At 37.2% G+C, this 21188-nt stretch overlaps 1 protein-coding gene across 4 annotated transcripts; it reads right to left on the bottom strand.

The window, feature by feature from the left end:
- Position 1: 1 nt before the first annotated feature.
- Positions 2 to 6875, bottom strand: tbpl1 (TBP-like 1). Of its 4 annotated transcripts, none has more exons than XM_079255904.1 (8): positions 6804 to 6875; positions 6103 to 6163; positions 5695 to 5930; positions 5489 to 5571; positions 4733 to 4796; positions 3510 to 3613; positions 1929 to 2023; positions 2 to 1583 (listed from the first exon to the last, which is right to left on the bottom strand). In XM_079255904.1, the coding sequence occupies exons 3-8, from the start codon at positions 5827 to 5829 to the stop codon at positions 1501 to 1503; spliced, it is 564 nt and encodes a 187-aa protein (XP_079112030.1). In that variant the 5' UTR covers positions 5830 to 5930; positions 6103 to 6163; positions 6804 to 6875; the 3' UTR covers positions 2 to 1500. The 4 variants fall into 4 exon arrangements, with proteins under 4 accessions (XP_079112030.1, XP_079112032.1, XP_079112033.1 ...); XM_079255906.1 differs by having other exon boundaries at positions 6097 to 6163; positions 6804 to 6867; XM_079255907.1 differs by having other exon boundaries at positions 6130 to 6163; positions 6804 to 6864.
- Positions 6876 to 21188: the final 14313 nt, after the last annotated feature.

Genomic DNA, 21188 nt, shown 5'->3' with positions numbered 1-21188 from the left:
TAAGAGGTGTGAAAAGTGGAGTTATTATACCCAAGTAACTGAGTGGAATATTTTGCAAGTAAAATTATTTTTTTAATTATTCAGTTAAATTTGCACATTTTTGTGATTGGTACTTTGATACCTTTACAGATCGTGTTACCTGATGTAGAAATGTGTTTTAAGTGACATTCTGTTAAACTGGAAATTGCTGCACTCCACCTCACCAGGAAACACATACACTACAAATACATCTGCAAAACAGACGCAACAGGACTTTTTTTTTTTTTTAGTGGATTTTATCTTTTTTTATTTCTATACAAAATACAAAAATTCAAGTGTCACAAATCTTTAGTGGACACCGATTCAAAAAGTACTCCATTCCACACAGACAACATATTAAAGTTTGTCAACATCTTTCGTATCATATGCACACATTATATACAAACATACAGTTTCTGCTACCGATGTGACGCAACAAGCTTGAAGTAGCCAGAAGTTATGCAACCGTTAAAACACTTTTTGTGTAAGACAATGGTATTCTTAGGAGTCTTATTCTGCACATTATGCTCCACTGCCATTTTATTTTATGATGCTGTGATGTATTCCAACACTTTAAAAAAGTGTAGCTGCTGCCATACAACTTTGTACAACTCCAGCGTGCCTGATTATGCAATTGTAAAATGTGCTGTTTCACATTGTTTCTGCTGCTTATCTCCTGCACACACAGGCAATGCACAACAGTGTTTTGAATACTTTCTACTTTTCAGACAATAAAAAGCTCATTTTGAATGTTAGCTCACCAGTATGTGTAGTTTTTAAAACTCAAAAAAATATTTAAGTTTAGGAAATATTTCACAACATTTAAAAACTGGACGTTAATCATGTTTCCACATTTATTAAGCTTTGCAGAATATATTCAGGCTTACTGTGTGTGTGTGTGTGTGTGTGTAAAACATTAGGAAGGAGCGTTCTGAATCTACATCAGTTGTGAAAAGGTAGAAGCTGCAAACCAAATAGACAATTCAGGAATGAATTCATACTGTGAAGGAAGGAACTGTTGTGTCTGAAGGACATGGGTTTGTGTCCGAGTCTGTGAGTTTGTTTAACTGAACAACAATGTGGACTGCAAATGTGCCTACAAATGTGTCTGTGTTCAGCTCTGCAATGAAGTTGTGGACGGAGATTCTTCAGAGAGGAGATATGCGGCTTCAAAATAGACAAAGTAAAAGCAATGGTCACCACTTTTAGGCATTAAAATAGTTTGATAAAAACATCCGTGTCCATGCAAAAAAGAAATTAAAAAAACCCAACAAAAAGCAAATTGGGAGCAAGAACAATTAACTTTCCGAAACCGGAACTGAGGCCATTAAAACTCTGAGATCCAAGTCCAGTCTGTCTAAGTTGAGACTTTTGTGGTGGTTACTACATTATAAAACCAAACAAATCAATCCAAGAATTGATTACTTATCAGCGTTGCGTTCTTCTCAACTGATTTCCTGTATCTGTTTATAAAGTGAGCCTTCATTTGCAGCGGGGTTTCTGACACTCAAACAGGAGAGGGTAGACCTGCTCCACTGCTGTTGCCACATTCTGCACATTTGGTCCTAAATCAACACATAGGGGAAGATGAAACTGCATAAAAATTCATTCAAATAACAGTTTTATGACAGAGCACCTTTAAAACCACTTAGTGTCACAGTTGCAAAAAAGATCAGAATGATGGTGTGGATGAAACTTACTCGTATGTTAAACTTCATCCACTCATACTCATTCCACACTAGCAAAATTCTTTGAGGAATTGGGTTGTTTACAAACTGCTCGTCTAGTTACAGACTACAAAAGTGCATTACAGCAACATGACCTCAATATCATAAGCTTTGTGTGCCCTCTAGCTGTGTAGAACAAGGAGAGAAAGTGTGTGTGTGTGCGGTCATGTGAGAATGACATACCTGTAACTGTGAGGCTGCCAGTAGAAAACACTTGTATGGTAGCCTTCAGATTTTTGATCCTATATGTAGCAGCAGGATGGAGCTCAGGTTCGTAACTGAAATACAATCAAAGACAGGTTGAACACAAAAAGCTTTCAGAAAACATGCAGTAAAAAAAATAAATAAATAAAAAAAAACATGTATACAGCTTATTATGCAGTATGTTCATGCTGAACCTTGAAAAGCTGCTAACAGCTCATAATGCATTCCACCACTAGAGGGCAACCTACACCTGCTAACATTAAAAAAACACAAACCAGGACAGGGTCAGAGGAGATGCTGGCTTAATAAATGACAGAAGACGTTTTTCAATACTTGATGGTAATGTAACTCATCCACCACTAGGTACACCTGATCAATTGCTTGTTAACACAAATAGCTAATCAGCCAATCAATCACAGAGCAGTGACTTGATGCATTTATATATGGAGATGATGTCAAGACAACTTGAAGTTGAAAATGATTATCAAACTAGAGACATAGGGGGAATAAAACAAATTTAAACATTTCAGTTGTTCTTACAATGTGGTCACCAAACAGACTGGTCTGAGTGTTTCACAACATGCTGATCTACTGGGATTTTCAGACAACCATCTCTAGGATTTACAGAAAATGGTTTGAATAAGAAAATATCAGATTAACAGCAGTGACCTGGACAAAAACCCCTCCCCTATGTCAGAGACTGGAGGAGAATGAGCAGACTGAGCCGGGATGATCTAAAGGTTTGACAGCTATATCCAGCAAGATAACGCACCATACCACATACAGTCGTTGAAATCATCTCAATGAGGTCACTGTATTTCTATAGTAGGGGTGGGAAAATTGAATTGAATTTTTTTTTTTCTTTCAAATAAATAAAAACAACCCATTACAAAATGTTTGTTGTTTTTATTGATCTTTTTACTTGTCTTCTTGGGCATTATAGCAACAGAATGATGATCTGGCTACTGTGTTGTTGTTTCCTCATTAAAATCAAGAAAAATGACAAGCAAAAAAATTTTTTTCATATGTTTTTGTTCTTAATCTACAAAAATAAGCTATATCAAAGAATTATGAGAATCGCAATTTAAATCGAATCGGCACCCAAAAAATCTGAATCGAATCAGGATAAAAGCATATCGTCACAGCCCTATTCATTAGTATTCAGAATCACCAGATATCAGTTCAATAGAGCATCTTTGGACAGTGGTGGACCTGAAGATTATCATCATGGATGTGTAGCTGCCACATGGAACAAAATCTACAAGGAATATTTCCAACACTTTGTTGAATCTATGACATGAAAAATTAAAACAATTCTGAAGTCAAAAGGGGGTCCAACCCTGTACTAGTAAGGTGGACCTAATAAAGTTCCAGGTGAGAGTATAAACATATCAAAGGGAAAATAGAACAGACTGGACAAAATCCAATTTGATAAAAGTGCAATAGAACAGAGAAATTATAATGGGCGACATCTAAATATTGTCCAGGATTCTTATAGAAAAAAATTACTTGGTGATGGTAGAGTGACAGTATTGGTTGTGATCTAAATTACTGCATTACCTTGCAATGGGCCGGTTGTTCTTTGTGAAGTCTACAAGGTGGACTGCGAACGGCATGGAGCACACTGCAAGCACGTTTACAACTTTGAAAGCTGAAAACCTCACCTGAACACACACACACACACACACACACACACACACACATTCATATATCAATGCATTCACTGGAGTATATTGGCAAGTAATAATATGTAATGTATACCATATGTAAGCCTAATTTGTAGTCATACCATCCACTTTCACAGTCTTTATTGTCTTTTTACAATTTGTACAATACAGTAATAGCACTGGATACTCTGACAAACTCAGCAAGCAGAAGAATGCTTTTAATTCTGATTCATGGACAAGTTTATGAACATGTATTGAGGCTGAAAACTGTGCTTTTTATGCTAAACTGAACCAAAACTGGATTTTTTTTTAAAAAGTACTTGCTATGTGTTTTCAGACTTGACAGAGTACACCCAAGAGGTGAGTAATATGTTGCTGGTGGACCTTCAGTACATCGCGATGTACATCTAACTTCTGTTTGCAGAGCACTAAATTGCATGTCCCTCTCTTATGTGCAAGACATTCACATTTCTCCTTGCAGATTGGAAAATAAACACAATTGCTTTAAAAGGCCTTTGTCATGGTTGTGAAATAAAAAGGCCAAAACTCCCCCAGCATTATTAGTTTAAGTTCATATTTTAGCTGTGGTTTATGTTACAACACTACTGTATGTGAAGCTTGAGCTCATTACCATTTTATAGCGATGCCTGTAATTTGTCTTTTGTAAATAAGTCAGAATACATAAGCTCATATTTTAAGTCAAATTAAGATTTTTTTTCATGACAGAAGTGTTGATGCTTCATTGTGCTCATTATCCAGGTTAGAATTGTGAAAATAAAGGAATACCTTTATAAAGGAATAACTGTAAAACACTCACTACAAACTTATTTAAGGTGATTATAAACTAAGGTAATGCTTCTACATTATTTACAATTGTAAATGTTGGAAGGTTTGTGGGTACTCTCTTCCTATTCTAAGCAGAATTTTGTGCTGAAAAAGACAATGACTGTTAAGCCTGACACATAATCGGCAAGAAGCAGATTGAACTCCCTCATCTCATCGTGACATTTAACTTTCTACATATTGCTGATTATGTTCATTTTACTTCTAGAAGATAAAAAAAAGTTATATCAATAATACAGCTATTAAAAACAAGCAATGGTGTGTGATTCTCACCTTGAAGCCCAATTTCTGCAGACAGCGTGCTAACCTCCGTGCACCCAGCTTTGCCTCATCCTCGCTTAATAAGAGTGAAGAGGAGGAACAAGTGGCAACATTACAACTTTATACTTTAATGTTTGGCTTGCAAAAGAGAAACAAAACAAGCAGTAGTCACAAAGAATTTAAATTACTCCCAATCAACCTAAAAAATTCACAACACTAACTGCAGACGGGAAGCATAAACGCATGAGGGTGCTCTGAGCTTTCTTTTAATATCTTGTATCACATAAATAATCATCCTGCAGCCAACAGTATGATTTGTTGTGAAAATTTTATTTTGCAAGGCAAAGGATGGGTAAAAAGCCATTGCAAATTATATTAGTCCTTGCATAACAGTAGCTCTAAAACGCAATCAGTCGCTTGGTCTTATGGTTTACATCTTCTTTTGGAAGTAACATAATATTTATGAGGTATCGATGAACAGGAAGAAAGTAAATAGGCCATGATGCTTGGACATCTTGCCAGACATCACACTTTCAGATATCTGACAGGTGAGACAAATGTTTTTCTATAGATAAATAACATTTTAATGTAGTATTTCTTGCAAATAACTATGAGAAATAAAAATACTGATTTGATTCTAGAAAGAAGCATGGCCCTTTCCAAATAACAAACTCAAAGTTGTTTTGTAAAATAATTTGTGGGGTTTTTTAGTCACTTTTTTAATAGCCGAGTCAGATGCTATCATTAATGTGTGCCGATTTGTCTTACCTTGTTGCTCCAGTGCAGATGATTTTCCCTGAGGACCAGATTGAGGCGGTTATCATTGGTTTCCGAAGTTTCATCAGGACTTTCTGATAAAAAAATGTGACAAATTTGAAATGCTTCAAAATCTTATAGGGATATTATATATCTTCTAAGCTTCCAACAAAACATCCTCTCTATCATTTTTTTTAAGACTTAGATTTCTTCCTTACCCCTACTTCAGGCTTATATATGACATTGGTTCCTTCCAAGGCAATGGTGCGGAGGTTAAGGTGACATCTAGTCCTGAACGTTGCCACTACATTGGTGACAATTATGTCAAGGGCCTCATCATTGCTGGAATCCATGAGGAAGTGTGTGGTGCGGGAAGAAGACCACTGGTGTATTCTTCTCACACATTCATCTCCAAAACCACAATCTCCATCACTTCATTGTCAGAAAGTCAAGACTATAGGGTGAAAAGAAAAGCCTTAGGTCAGACAAATACATCCTGAATCCCACAGTATTTGATTGAATTCTGAATGTTCCTGTCTTTAGGTTTATGAGCTAGATTAACAATCCTTATTGTTGGTGAAGATATGGTGTAGGTTAGATCAATGTTCAGTGATTTGTACCAGAACCTGAACAAAGTTAACATAACAGAAGACCTGGCATCTCGGCCCCCTACGATGACACAGGCATCTGCAAGACATTAGATATGCTATTTAAGACATTTTAAGCAAAAAAAAAAAGTATATTTCAAGTCTTTTTCCAAGATTATTTTTTCATTTTATTTATATTTGTGACTATATTAACCTATATCCCTTCTACAAAGCAAATGTGAATTAGAGGCAATAGTCAAGGTCATCAATTCAGCATTTATATCTGGGCATACGCATTATATTACCAGACAAGGCAAAATGTTATACTATTACAACTAATTCAGTTTTGAATTGCATAATTATTAACCCAACTGAACCTCGTTTGGGGAAATGATCCTTTCTAATTTCGTCTGCATTACAACCAGGCAGCCAAGCATAAACAAAACCCATACTAGTTCAGCGAAACTGCGTGCATCGACTTGTTGCCGCTGGAAATGTACGAAAATAATAGTAAAATCTCTCTAATGCCCTGCTAGCTACCGTAGTAGGGAAAGCTAGCCGTTAGCTGGCAACAAAGAGGAGGACACAGGTAGCAATGAATGAAAAGTTGTTAGCATCGGTCGCTAGTAGCTTAGCTGTCTTATGTTGAACTAAGGACAAGTTCCAACATTTCCAAGTGACTGAGCGTGCAAACGACAAATAGTGCGTAAATAACATGTTTGCTTCAAGTATTTAACTACCTCAGAGAAATTAGTCCAACATATATTAGTCAGTCAATTTGGAAAAATACGCTGGCAAACCTCCTCCTTCGCATTGCCAAGAAAATCTGTAATTTTCCGGCTTGTCCTTTCAAAATAAAACCAGTTTATTTCCGAGTATTTCCGGATATATATTTTTTCATAATAATGATACATAAGATGTTTTCCAAATGCCCAGAGATCTTATCAGCATGATGTTTATTTTCCGAATAGAAAAACACCAGCATCTATATATATACAACACAAATCAAATAGTGATAGCCTACTTTAAAAGTTCATCTCAAATGCTAAATTCTGAATTATAAAAACTGCAGGGACAAATTGCTAGATTAATAATAATTAAGACGGCATCATAAATCAATCAATAAACATATAAATCAATAATTAAGACGAATACATGTTATTGTCTTTAAGGAGTTTTCTCAAAATATAAAATATATTTTCAATCCCAATTATAAATCAGGCTGTAGGCCTGATGTATAGTCAGCCACAACCCCCAGGCTTGCTGTGAGGATTGGGGCCTCACAGCAAGAGGGTTGCTGGTTCGATCCTCGGCCGGTCTTCCCATGTGTGCATGGGTTCTCTCTAGGTACTCCGGCTTCCTCTCATCGTCCAAAGCCATGCACGTTAGGGTAATTGGTTATTTTGAAATTGTCCCTGGGAGTAAGTATATGAGTGTAAACAGTTGTTTGTCTCTCTGTGTGGTCCTGCGATGAACTGGTGGCTTGTCCAGGGTGTATCCTGCCTCTCGCCCACAGGGATAGGCTCCAGCTTCCCTGTGACCTGTACTTGGACTAAGCGGTTTGGAAAGTGGATTGATTATACATCCTGAAATATTGGTTGTTGAAGGACTTGAATCAGTTTCAAATCTATAAAAAAAACAAATTTTCTTCATGGTTGCATGGTGGTGTATTTGTGGTAGCACTGTGGCCTCACATCAAGAAGGTAGCTGCTTCAAGCCTCAGCTGGGGGCCGGTTCCACACAACCTTTCTTTGTGGAGTTTGCCTGTTCTTCCTGTGTATGTGTACTCATGACATGCATGTTATGCCTGTGATGAAATGATGATTGAACTTCTCTCTTATTTTAATGTGTAATTTTGAAGTTATCCTATTTCAGAAGCATCTTCTCTTCAAACTAAACAACTGCATCAAACCCAGTGAAATGTTTTAACTCCTGAGGTGAATTTAATTTACACATAAAATTATAATGCATTAAATGCACATTGAATAAAAGGATATGTGTCTAATTTGTGAAAACAGTCAAAGGAGTTGTTAATATATTAAGGCTATATGGTGTGCACCCCGTGGAAGCTACTTCTACTGGAAGAACATTGCAAACTGTAGTTCTCAAAGGGAAAATTGAGTCACTAACAACTTAAAAATGTTCAATTAACTTAAAAATGTTAATTAAAACGTGTTAAAATGACAAATGTTCTAAATTAGGGTTGAAAGAGTAATTTACTTCATACATGAATCTCCAATCATCCATTTTGGCCAAAATCCCTCTTGAAAGTCTTTTGTTAACATACTCTCCAGACAACAATGTGTAATCTTTTGCATTTTTTTCCTCAAGTGTTTACTTTTAAACATTAAAGTTAATATTCCAAGGAAATTATGCACATCTGCTCTGAAAATGCTTCACAGAGAAGCTTGGATGGGTTTATGAAGAAGATGAGTAAAGTTAGGAGGCAACTGGGAATGTTTGTGTTATCAATGACAGAATTTACAATCATTCTGTGGCTGTGAATGAATTCAGTCAATGAATTCTGTCTTGGTAAAATGAAAAATAAGACTGTGACCTTTAGGGACATTCATAGCTTTACTGATGACTTTATACATGTTCTTTATGCATTGACATTTTTATTTTACTTAACATTGCCTGGATATTTAACTGATAATGATGACATGAGGTGGCTTAAACAAAAAACAGCTCTTAATATGTATCTTCTTATTTTAAGTTTTTGTGTGTACATGTTGCTATTGATGACTTATTGCTTGATTATGAACATTTTTTGCATTGTGTGCTAGACCTGTATTTCATCTCAGGCCACTACAAACACTTCCCCTGCCTGGTCTGCTCCCAAACAAAACAGAAAAATAACTTCTTTATGATTCAGCCTTACTGTTATTGTTCTCCCTCCCTGGTTACCAAACTATCTCTTTCCTCCTCTCATTAAATCCTCCTGGGTTTCACTCGGTGAAATATAGCCTTGTAATCCACATCCATTCTGCACAAGAGTCTTGTTCAGTTGTCCCAAGATGTTTACTATAAAGGTTTAGATTTAGAGTAGGTTAGGAAAGTCTGACCACTTGCATTAATGGTCTGCATGTGTTTGTGTGTGTTATGATCGACGACTCAGGACGCAGGAGTATGTTTACGGTTTGTAAGACAGCATATCACTGGGGCAGCCTCTTCCCAGGGGAACAATGCTCTCATTCTCATTAGGTCACAAGATAAAACATGTAAACCCCCAGAAGCAAGCACTTACAACTTAAGAGATGCGAATACATCCACTGCTAAATAGACACTCTATCATTTATGTGAGTGTGTAAAAAAAAAACAACAACAAAAAAACTCAGGGAAAGTAAGAAGTAAAACAATTTTCATACCCATGGGAAAATTTGTATTTCTGCTTGTACAATAGACAACTCTTCCATCCAAGATGCAACAACACTTGAGAGATCACGTCAAAACCTAAGCAGAACATTCTTGAAAACACAAACATATTTTAGAAAAAAAGAAAAACCAAACAAAAAGTAATTGTTCCACAAGAGCCAGGGACAAAAAAGAAAGCACAATTTTTATGAAGGCAGAACCATAAAACAAAACACCTTCATTTATTTATTTCCATAGCACATTTAAAAACAAAAGTTGGCCAAAGAGTTCCATAGAATAAAAGCATCTTAAAGCTGCAAGTGGATCTGACAAATACACGCAGTAAAAACAACAAATAAAAGAGTATTATAATTTTTTAAAACATAATTACCACAATACAAGACTAGAAAGCACATAAATACAATATAGTTATTGAAATACATTTGTATTTAGCAAAATGCAGTATTTCCTAATGTGTTGTTGTGTTTCATGAACAGATTCCTTTCTTACTTTTGTAGTTAATAGATATAACACAATCACTTCACACAGACATACAGTTAAGCTTATTCTTGTTATATTACTGTATATCTATTACTTAGTCAATAATGTTTGTAAAGTACGGACTATTAAATTTTAATGCAATGTTTGGTTTACTTTTGAGGGAAAATGTGATTTGTTTCAAACTCCCAGAGGAACCCTTACATTTTCTGTCAAAGTGTTCTTCCTGCCTTTAAATGTCAGTGTATTTATCAAAAACATGCAACATTTCTATCAAAACAAAAAAACAACACAAAACACACAAAAAAAAACCTGAGTTGTCCATGCAGATATATGCGACTTGGGAGACTTTGCTCTTGCCTGTGAACTGGGTGTGTATATTAGGACCTCATTCTTCTGTTTATGTTGGGTGTACATCACAGGCCCATTTCAAAAGAGCTGAAAAAATTTAAAGGAGTCTTGTGGTGCTGCAAAATGTAGATCACAATGTTTATCAGTTCCTTTTTCTTTGCAGAAACTAAAAAGAATAACAAAAATCAAATGGACTACAACTGTTCGGAAATATAAATCAATGCAAAAAAAGCAATCAAAATAATAAAAGCCAGGATAAAGAGTTTGGTTTATACATATCTTTACTTAATACACATATACACAAATTCCTACTTCAATGCACACTTGGTATCTATATGCTGTATCTAACGTGTGTTTCTTTATGAGACAGTGATGAATGGTGTGCGAGTTTGCTGTATGTAGGGAATCCAGTGCTCTGGTAGTGCTGCTCTGGGGTCTTTCAGTATAAACAGAGACGTGGGAACGACCAAGCCTGTTTATATGAACCCCATTCTTCCAGGGACCAGTCCACCAGGCATCAGGGGCAAAGCTGACACTGGGGTCTCATGCGCATACATGCATGCTCACCCATATTGGAAAATATTTTTATTGCGATATATTTGTAAATTCCTGCATTCTGAATATGGTTTATGTGCAGATTATGTTAGGAAACATTTGCTCAATGGAAAAGAAAAATTACAGCAAATGAATGATAAAATTAGTAATTAGTATTAGTCAATTCAGAAACTGTTAAAGTTTAGCTCATGATGCTATCTCAGTCTTAGGGGGTAAAATATGGCTACTAATAATACGTTGGCCCTGCGATGGACTGGCGAGCTGTCCAGGATGTACCCTGCCTTTCGCCCTAACACTGATGGGATAGGCTCCAGCTTCCCAGCGACCCTGAATTGGATTAAGCGGTTAGGAAAATGAATGAATGAATACTAATACATTGTCATTCTGTTGACGTGAATTTTTTGGGGGGGGCAATGAGATCGAGTTTCTTCACCCATAAAACAAGACAGTTCTTCCTGAATGTTCCTCCATGTTACCGCTGAGTCTAACAGAGGAGCCGAAACAATCACGGCCAAAAATGTCAAGAGTTAATCAGACAAATAGAAGTTTTTACAGGGAAGAAAATGTGTTTCTTCAGTTTCAGCTCTAGAGGTGAGAATGATCTCAGAGAGCCTAAGCATCACTCAAACACTCATCAGGCCAGATTTACTACCCTAACATCAACACACCTGCAAAAATGTTATGGAGTTTACTTCTCAGCCTTGTTTGGACTTGTTCTGGAAACGATGACACTGCCATGGGCTTTCTCTGACGTGACTCTGATCTGCAGAGCAAGTTGCTGCTATTTTGAGATAGTTATTTGTAGAACAATGTGGTTCAGAAATTCAAGTATCTTGTGCAGAGGTTGAACATTTTGAAAAAATGAAGCACAGTATCCCTTTATTTGTTTGTTTAATTTGTTTTAAAACCACAACAAAACTATAAAGATAATCTGTTTAAAATCAATGTTTTCTTTTTTTATTTCATTTCTGCGACATGCATGCCCATTTTTAAATCAGATTTTAATTTATGAGATTGTGCATCTTTTTTTTAAGCTAGTCCCCTAACAGCATGATGTGTCACCTGAAAGGTAGAGACAATGTTCAAAACAATTAAAGATGCTTTGTTATATAGAAATCATACACATCTTAGTGATGAAGGACTTTTCATCATGAACATAACGTTTTAATTATTTTGATTTAAGTTATTTTAAAGCTGCATGTTGTGGTGTTCTAGTTTCAGCGACATGCATTAAAATCATGGCTCCTTCTTACATTACTTCTATATTTATTCACTAAACAAAGATTGTTTTCAAATGATTTCAGATACATCTTCAAATAAATGTTGTTTGTTTTTTTTTGTTTTTTTTACTAAGTTACTTAATTTTGTGGACAAAAGAAAACATGGTTTTCCTGATGTTTCATTAGTAAAAATTGAAAGGGAAATTTCATCAATGCATAAGTAGTCAGACCTATTCTTAACAGCTGAGCTCTATATTTGCATCACTGGTCATTCAGATGTTTCTACAGCTTAATTGGAGTTTGCTTCAAATAAACTCATTTGACAGATTTGCAGTAGGAAACTCCAGTACAAACACAGATCATTTATAACATCATGATTACCAGCAATATACTGAGTAGGTTTTCTTTTCTATGCAAAAAAGTCAGATAAGGTGGAGACAAAGAGCACCTGAGTCTGTTCTGCAGTGTCTAGCTCTGTGACGGTAGCAATGAATTGTGTGCCGGGGGCTGTAAACAGGGGTCTTTGTGGTTGTGGTTGGCTTTATACATGTGTCGTCTGATTCCAACAGAATGGTATCCTGGGAGTTTGGAAGCCATGTAGTGTACCTGTAAGACAGATTTGTGTCACAGATGTGGAAAATTTAAAGGTGCTTGACAGCATCATAGCATTTGTCACTTTAAAATTAAATAAGCTTCAAACTACTGACACACCTGCAAACAACTTGCTTTACAGGAAAAAGTGAACATTTTGATAATAAGGGCATAGGAATGGGAGACAGGTTACAGCAAACCAGTTTATCTATAAATCAGCCCATCTTCAGTTTCTTATAATGATACAGAAACTTGTGGTACGACAATAATTACTGCAACCTTCAACCAATTAGGCAAATATTATAAGTGCTCTGATAGCATATAAAACAAATTAAATGAAACACTTTTAAAATTTGCCATACAACTCCTGAATGTGTCATAGTACCAGAAAAGCTAAATAAAGATATAAATTGATTGGACACAATTCCCAGTTGCATGTGTATAGGAAGCTGCGCCGCATCATTCCATAAAATGATCCCTCGGCATACTACATGGTAATGGAACTCTTTTGATGGGGATTATTCACTGCAAAAGAAGAGCAGTCAGGAAAACTATGCAGAAAACAAAACATCAGGATCTCAGGCTGGAATGAAAGTTTACATTTCAAGCAGACAACAACCCAAAGTTTGCAGCCAAGAAAACAAAGGAGTGGCCTCAGGATGACTGCAAAGCTCTTGAAGTTAACCATTTCCATTGCGGGTTTTGGGTTTTTTTTTGTTTGTTTGTTCGTTTGTTTGCAATGTATTTTAATGAATTTGTAATTAATTCACACAATATTTCAAAATGTACCCTGTGATAAGTCAAAAATGACAATATGTGCGCAGAAAAAATACGTACAGGCATAATGCACATAGTGCACATTTGAGTGAACTGAACTGTGGAAGTCATTAAAAACATCTGTCTTAACTAATACTTAAAAAAAAAAGAAAGTAAGATTGTATAATTGTTGCTGCTCAGTGACAAAGATGACAAAACAATACATTTGTGCTCGAGAGTTGGGGCCTTTCGGGCATTTTGTCTGCACTTCAGACTGTCAGACAGACAGACAGTGTTTGGATAGTGAAGGATTTGCTATAAGTCTTGTGGAGTGGATTCTTCCTCCTGCTTTAGAAAACAGAGCACTCTGAAAACAAACTGTTGTAAGAACATGGAGAAGAGTGGTCTGAACGGCACCTAACACTCACAGCTAAAAACCTGCACATGCACTGGTCATTGCAGGAGTTGGAAGAGGGGTCACCGGAGCACACTTCAATTACACACCTCGTTGCCTTATGAGATAATGTGTGTATGTTCAAGCAATCAGGAGTGAAATCCATCACTGTCACAGTTTGTCTAGATATATCCTGTAAATATTAAATGTTTTAGAAAAAGAAAAAGGAAAAAAAAACACTCTGAAGATCGTCTGGATTATGAAACTTTTTTCTTGGTATGTCTACATGTGCACAAATGTGTGTGTAGTACCTTCTTAAGCTTTGCCCGGGTAATTATCTAAACTTAGGTAGAATGGGGGTGGAAGGTGTTGACACAGAAGGATGTTTTGGGGTGGCATTTGGGGAGCGAGTTGGGGTAAAGGTGCAGACTGATGTCAGGAGAAGGAGGGCTACATGATAAGGGGGTGTTACGTTTTAGCAGCTAAGAGTTTGGGAGTACTATTTTTACAGTGCATTACTGTATTGATGTGTGTTTGCAGACATGCGCACACACTTCCTAAATGATTTGCTTTTGTACATACTTGTATAAGTATATGATAGAGCAAAGCTACAAAACCTTCCACTCAAAGACCAGTGACACACACACACACAGTGCATGCACATTCACACACAAGCACACGCACACACACAGTTATCTAAATTAATGGTCTCCTTGGGGAGTCATCCAAAGGCCACAGGCGTTTGGGAGAAAAGATTCTTGGAAAAAGGCTTCATCGTCAGAACATTTGCTCATTAGTAACCCCATCTTAGCCATTCAGGGAGAGACAGAGGTACACTGAGGAACACATACAAGGTCACATACATATCACGTTGAAGAGACATTTCTTCTATAGTATATGTTGTATAGAAAGGTGAACTGATGAATCAACTTTCATGTGCCGCTGACTTTGGTAAACATGCAAATAAAGTTCAAAGAGAATTCCAAAACATAAAAAAGATAAATACATATGCACAATTTATATTCATTTTCAGTGAGTTAAACTCCCTCTGCCTTCCTCAGCCTCACTCTGAGCAGGAAGTCTTTAAAGAGTTCGCCAATAAAGCTCTGTCAGATATATTGTATTCTCAGTCCTCCACACAGATATAAAATATTAGCCTCCCATTCACATCAGACACGGGGATCAGCATTTTACAGGCCCACAATGTCCTCTTTTGGAGTTCAGAGGGTTCACTCAAACAATCAGTTGTCTTGTTGGGTTTTAATTCTAATTGTTTCCGGGTTTATTGAACATGACTCACAACAAAGGGGCTTGCTGGACGACACAAAGGTCTTAAATGTGAGAAGCTTTGTCTTTATAAGACAGCAACTCCAGCTCTGGAAACTTAGAGAATTAGTTTTAAACTTGCTCAGAAGAACATGCACTTCAGGTAGTCAATGAGTTAGATCTGTAGTTTCTTAAGAATTAATTTAGTTTGACTTGATTAATTTATATTGAGATGCAACCACAAGAGCAGAAAAACATGGAAATGAGCAATTTCAGCATGTAACTTTCCATGTTCTATGTAATATGGGTTTTTTCTGCCCTCACGGCATCCAAATGTCCATGAAATAGATTCCACATCACAAAAGCTGGCTTGTGCCCCTTCATTGTGTTTAATTTCTCCTCTCAGCTACTATAAAGAAATGGAACAATAAAACATGTCTTTTGTCATTTGCAGGCATTTGAATGAAAAATGATAACAAATTATATCTTTAAATTCCATTTTACACTGATCGCATGTGGGAGAGCATATCTGCAAGTTCAAATACCCCCACAAGGGAAGTACTTGTGATGATATACGGCCTTTCTTTGTTCTCTGTTTGCCTTGCTTTTCCCCTTACGCTGTGTTTTAAACATATTTGGACAAGTATTTTATATCTTATGCAAACAAAGAGGCAAGTTTGGATGAAAGATGACAAGTCATTGTTGCTCTTTTGCTGATATGGCAGTTCATGCTCATCCAAAATAAATATGCAAAATTCATCCGACAAACAGGAAACTAATGCAAGTGGTTTTATTTTGTTTTGTTGTGACAGTATTTATTCTTAATATTACATGTTCATTCATTTTGACAAAGAGGCAGACTGATAGACAGAAGATAATAGCCATAGCCATACCAGTGAATAGATAGATAGATAGATAGATAGATAGATAGATAGATAGATAGATAGATAGATAGATAGATAGATAGATAGATAGATAGATAGATAGATAGATAGATAGATAGATAGATAGATAGATAGATAGATAGATAGATAGAAGAAAGTGTGCAATAAAATGATAAAACTACAAAGAGTGATAGTGAAAGAGGAGGTAGAGAAGGGTATAGGAGACTATTCCAAACAGACCTGTGCCAGGTTATTTTTACGACTGTCCCATCAGCCATTATCTGCCTGCTCTGTTATGGTTAGGAATAAATACAGACGTGGGTAATACCAAGGAGCAGAAGATTTGTGAGTGTGTGCACTAAAACCTGTGTGAATGATTTTGCGTCTGTGTGGTTTCATGAGCATCGAGCCTGTCTCATTTCCTCTGGCCGTCCTCCACTGCAGCAGCCAGGGAAGAGAGACGATAACCACAACAGTTTATTCCATTTCATCAGACGTTCTTCTGACCATTTCAGCCCTAATGGACACAGAGTGAAGCTTGCCTTTTCATCTTCTTGCTCAATAAAAAATCTCAGGGCCGGTTTGCTTATGAGACTGCATGTTGACAGTGCTGGTGAGAAAGGAGACGAGGATGCATTTGAGAAAGTCTGTGTTTTGCGATAAGTAAAACAGAGGGGAATTTTTCTGTGGGAAATTATAAAGAGACAGAAAGAAAGGACTTGAACACATGATATCATTATATCTGGCACCAGAACTCTCATCTGTACTCTCTCCAAACACCTGTGTTTAAGGCGTGGAGTGAAGATAAATGAGGAGCTTAAACTTAGATATACAGAGGAATTAATCTGTGTGTGTGTGTGTGTGTGTGTGTGTGTGTGTTAGTGTGTGTATGTGTGTGTGTCCATTTTAATGCTGGTGTATGCAGTCATATTTCTGAAAAATAAAGGAAAGTAAAAGCCATTTACACTATTTTTTTAAAATCTTATTTAAACATGCAATTCACTGTAGTCTATTTCAGGTCTAGATGAACAAAGACTCAGTTTACACACACCTGCCGCCTCAGGGAAAGCAAATGACAGTGTGCTCGAACAAATGAGTTCTCACCCCATCTGAACATGTGTGTGTGAGTGTGAGAAGAGCAGAGGTGACGGTGAGTTTGAAGCAGCAGAGAAATGATCTGCACGGTTTATTATCTTTAATTAACATCCAGAGGGACAGAAATAGATAAGGACCACCATTTAGCTGATGGATCTGCACTGTGTTTATTCCCAAACCAAGAAAAAATATTGTTGTAGAAAAGCAGAATGAGGTATCATATGTCCTGGATAATCCCAGAGGCCTCCGGTTATGGCTTCATGTAATGTAACATGAATGCAACATTCAGTGTTTGGAAATATGTTGCAATTACCTAAATTGCTTAAATGTTGATACTAAATGACCACATTAGAAATGAATGGTGCAAACATGCGTACTTCAGTCTTTGAATAAACAATGAATTGTTGTGACAGATATTAGCTTATAATGATCAGCTCCTGCCTACAGTGTATATGTAGGTCATATACTTTTTTTGCTCCCCAACTAATGTTAAACACAAAGGTTCACACAGAAACCCAGGCTAATCACCTCTTGATGCACACTACTGATGTAAAATAAATCATCCAAATCTAAATATCCATCAAACAGATGGATGGCAACATAGACCTTGGTGTGTAGCAGCAAGCATGACTGTGTGCATGTACAAAAAAAACAAACAAGCAAACAAAGAAACAAAAAAAATAAACATATTAGAGGCTACAACACCTCTCTGAAAAATAACCAGCAAAAAACCAACAAATTAGATGAAGCATGAAAAATTTCCTCATAAAATAAATGACACAATAAGAAAGATTAAGATCTAGAACACAGCTCCTTATCAACAACAAAAACAGAGCAGCTCTTTCCAACAAGACTTCCTGGATAAGGGTCAAAAGATGTTATTCAGGCACAAAAAAAGTAAAATTAACTTGAAGTATTTAAAAAATTAACAACAAAATTTCAGTTCTTCTAACCTTAATCTTACAACATGTGGATGACAGAAGACCCAAAAGGTCAACTCCTTTGCTGGAAGCTAAGTTGCCGTTTGATTGGCTGCAGGTCAAATGGTCACGTTACAATGTAACAATACACATGGTGCTATGAATGAATAATGTGCTAGTTAAAAGACTTTGTTTCTGTAGTTAAAACCTCAGTGTGTAGGAAAGACTCCCATTTAGTGGTTCTTTAATTAAATGCAAACAACCGAGTAGCGCTCTCTGGCGCCTCGCCAGAAAGAGTGTTTGTGCAAACCACCGTAGCTGTCACAAATGTAAAACATCTTGCACAAGTTGGAGTGTCTCGTCAGGTGATGCCCTCTATGTATTTGGTACCAAGCTACTGCTAATAGAATCCAGCATTGTCCATCCATCCATTTCTACAACTTGATCCAACTCAAGATTTGAAAATATATCACAGCTGCTATTAAGCAAGAGATGAGGTACACCTTGGATAGGTTGCCAGCCAGTCTTAAGGCCAACACACAGAGCCAAACAGCCCCTCACATTCATACTCATTCTACGGGTTAGGTTAAAAACCTATGACATGTTTCTGGACTGTAGGGGAAAGCTGCAGCAGACTCGATAAGAGCCCACGCATGCCAGTGAGAACATGTAAACTCCCCTCTAACCACAGATGAGGGTAAAACCAGAACCAGAATTTACCAGAGAACCTATAAGCTTAAATTGCTAAGTTTCCCTCCCACTGGCCTCCCTAGTCTCATCAGGTTTTTAATATTCATTCATTCATTATCCTAACTGCTTAGTCCGACTAAGGGTCGTGGGGAAGCTTGAGCCTATCCCAGCAGTCTTTGGGCGAAAGGCAGGGTACACCCTGGACAGCTCGCCAGTCCATCGCAGGGCAGGTTTTTAATATTACACGACTAAATGACTAAATGGTCACCAGTGAAGAGCGTCTCAGCTGAGAAGAAGGCAGGAACACCAATAATGTATTTAGTTTACAACTTGAATTATATAACTTCTGCAAATAGTTCTGTTTGGAGAGTTACATTTCTGTCTGTATCTGATTGTGTTAAACATCAGTTTTGTTCAAGTAACAGACCTTTTTGTGTGCAGCCCCTCTAACAAGAGAGAGGTTGTATACCAAATATAATGAGTTGTGTAGACCGCTAATGACCAAGAGTGATCAAATAATACAGTTATATGTTATTATAATCAATGATTATCATTCAAAACACTTCTTTAGGTGAAACATGCCATTATTTTTTTTTAAAACTATGATCCAATTATTTTAAATTGCAGATGTGAGCAAACATCTGGTTGTGATTACTGCATTAAGGTGCGATGCAAGTGTGTCTGCCCTCTCTTATTCAAAGTAGGTCTGTCTTGGAGCGCCACACAAACAAACACATGCACACACTAATGAGCTAACACCACTCTGCTTCCTTCCTGGGGACTTGGGGTTCAGAGGATCTTGAAGGTCTCTTGAGATTGGATGTGTATGTATGTGTGCGTTTCAGGGGCACATTTATCACAGCTCACATCTCACCTCTTAGTCATCTCCTGTTAACCTCCGGTAGCATTATGTTTTTGTCTCAGGGGACATCTGATAGACACACTCACACAAACACTGATTAGGCTGAAAGGGGATGTGAGAATGTGCAGCAAAGGTAAATCCTATGCACACACAAAAACACACACAAAAGCTGTGTGAAACATTTGCAGGCACTTTGTTTGAAAAAGTCCATTGGTCAGAAATAAGACTGTTATATTCTCACATTTACAGGAATAAAAGCTCATATGCAACAATATTCTGGGACACACCAGTATGTTTGTGTTTATAACAGACTGCATACCTCAAATAGGCCACCAGTTTTTTTTGTTTTTTTTCTTTTCCTGTGCATCAGATTTGGCCTATGAAGCATATCAGCAGAGTCGTCTAGGAGGAGCCGTGGTCCTGGACCTTATGGGGGTGACTGTGCACTGGGGTCCTAAAGGGAGACTGTAGACTGGACGGAAGCAGTCAGGGAGGATAGGGATATGCGTAATGTCTTCTCCCAGGAAGGCAGCGGTTTTCCTGCATTTGGAGCAGTCAACACATCCCGGTTATCAGCAGTTCTGGATGGTTTATCCGGAGATATCTGCAGGTTATGTGGGTGTATCTGAGACAAGTCTGGAGTTTGTTCATACAGACAAGAGCAGGCTTACACTCCCCTCATCAGAGAGCTGTGCAAAGAAATACATAAATGCAAAAACACACACATGACTCACAGAGGAGTTTGGGTGTGTGGTACCAGTCTGATTGTGAGGTGTCTTTAGGGACTACTTCTATCTTTCTTCCTGGTGTCTGATAGCTTTCTGTCTCCCCTTGCACCATGAGCCACAGCAATTACCAGTGAATGTGATAGAAAGCTGCGGATAATCTGCATGTGTTAGTCTGTAACAGTGGGCTGTTTGTTAGTTTGCAACTATGAGCTAACCGGGCTGCCGAGGCACATGACATACGATTCAGTGAGATCATTTCATCTGCAAGAGGAGAAAAAAAAAATAGTAAATTTTTTTCAAAATATAATAAAGATGCTGTCCTTCAAGCATTTCAAGGAGTAAGACTGTTGATAATAAATACAGCTCAATAAATAGAATATTTTCACCTCAGTAAGAACTCTGGAATTTGTGCAACTACCTGACATGTTGCAAAAATTTCCTCATAGATCAACATAAAAATGCACACACCTGCCACTTCCCAGTGAGTAATGAGGAGAAAGAGGATCAAAGCAAAGAACTTGATCCAGCCAATAAGAGAGCAGCACTGTCATCATCGCTCTTCATCAATGGCATTCATATTAACAACAGTCTGACTAATAAGGTGACAATAGTATCAGCGATGGTTGAGTATTACACTGATAATTAGGTGTGTGTAATGATTATTATGACGTCACCCCTCCTTACGTGATGGCCTGCCATCTTAGTTTTGTTTGTGGTGATTAGGAGAGAATGTACTGCACTTGCAGAGGTGGGAGTGGCTTAACTTAGAAAGCCTGCTTTTGCCAGACTGTGAGCCAAGTTGGTAACATGTTCATAAATCTGTTTGAGATTAGATCTGTTTAACAATATATATTTTGGATCGTCTATACAAACCCTCTACTGAAACATCAAATTTATCAAAGAACTCTTCCTCTCATTTTAATATGTAATAAACAGAAATAGGACTGAAAAAATATTTTTT

This window comes from Telmatherina bonti (assembly GCF_933228915.1).
Source record: "Telmatherina bonti genome assembly, chromosome: 16".
NCBI classification, from domain to species: Eukaryota; Metazoa; Chordata; class Actinopteri; order Atheriniformes; family Telmatherinidae; genus Telmatherina; species Telmatherina bonti.
This window is presented reverse-complemented; position numbering and strand designations above follow the sequence as displayed.

Bases quoted from the DNA above. Each gene is read 5' to 3' on its own strand.
- tbpl1 (XM_079255904.1), bottom strand. From the start codon at position 5,829: ATGGATTCCAGCAATGATGAGGCCCTTGACATAATTGTCACCAATGTA. The intron at 5,572-5,694 runs GTAAGGAAGAAA...TTTTTTTATCAG, and splicing joins TATATAAGCCTGAAGTAGGG to AAAGTCCTGATGAAACTTCG. The intron at 1,584-1,928 runs GTATGTCATTCT...GTGTTGATTTAG, and splicing joins TGGCAGCCTCACAGTTACAG to GACCAAATGTGCAGAATGTG.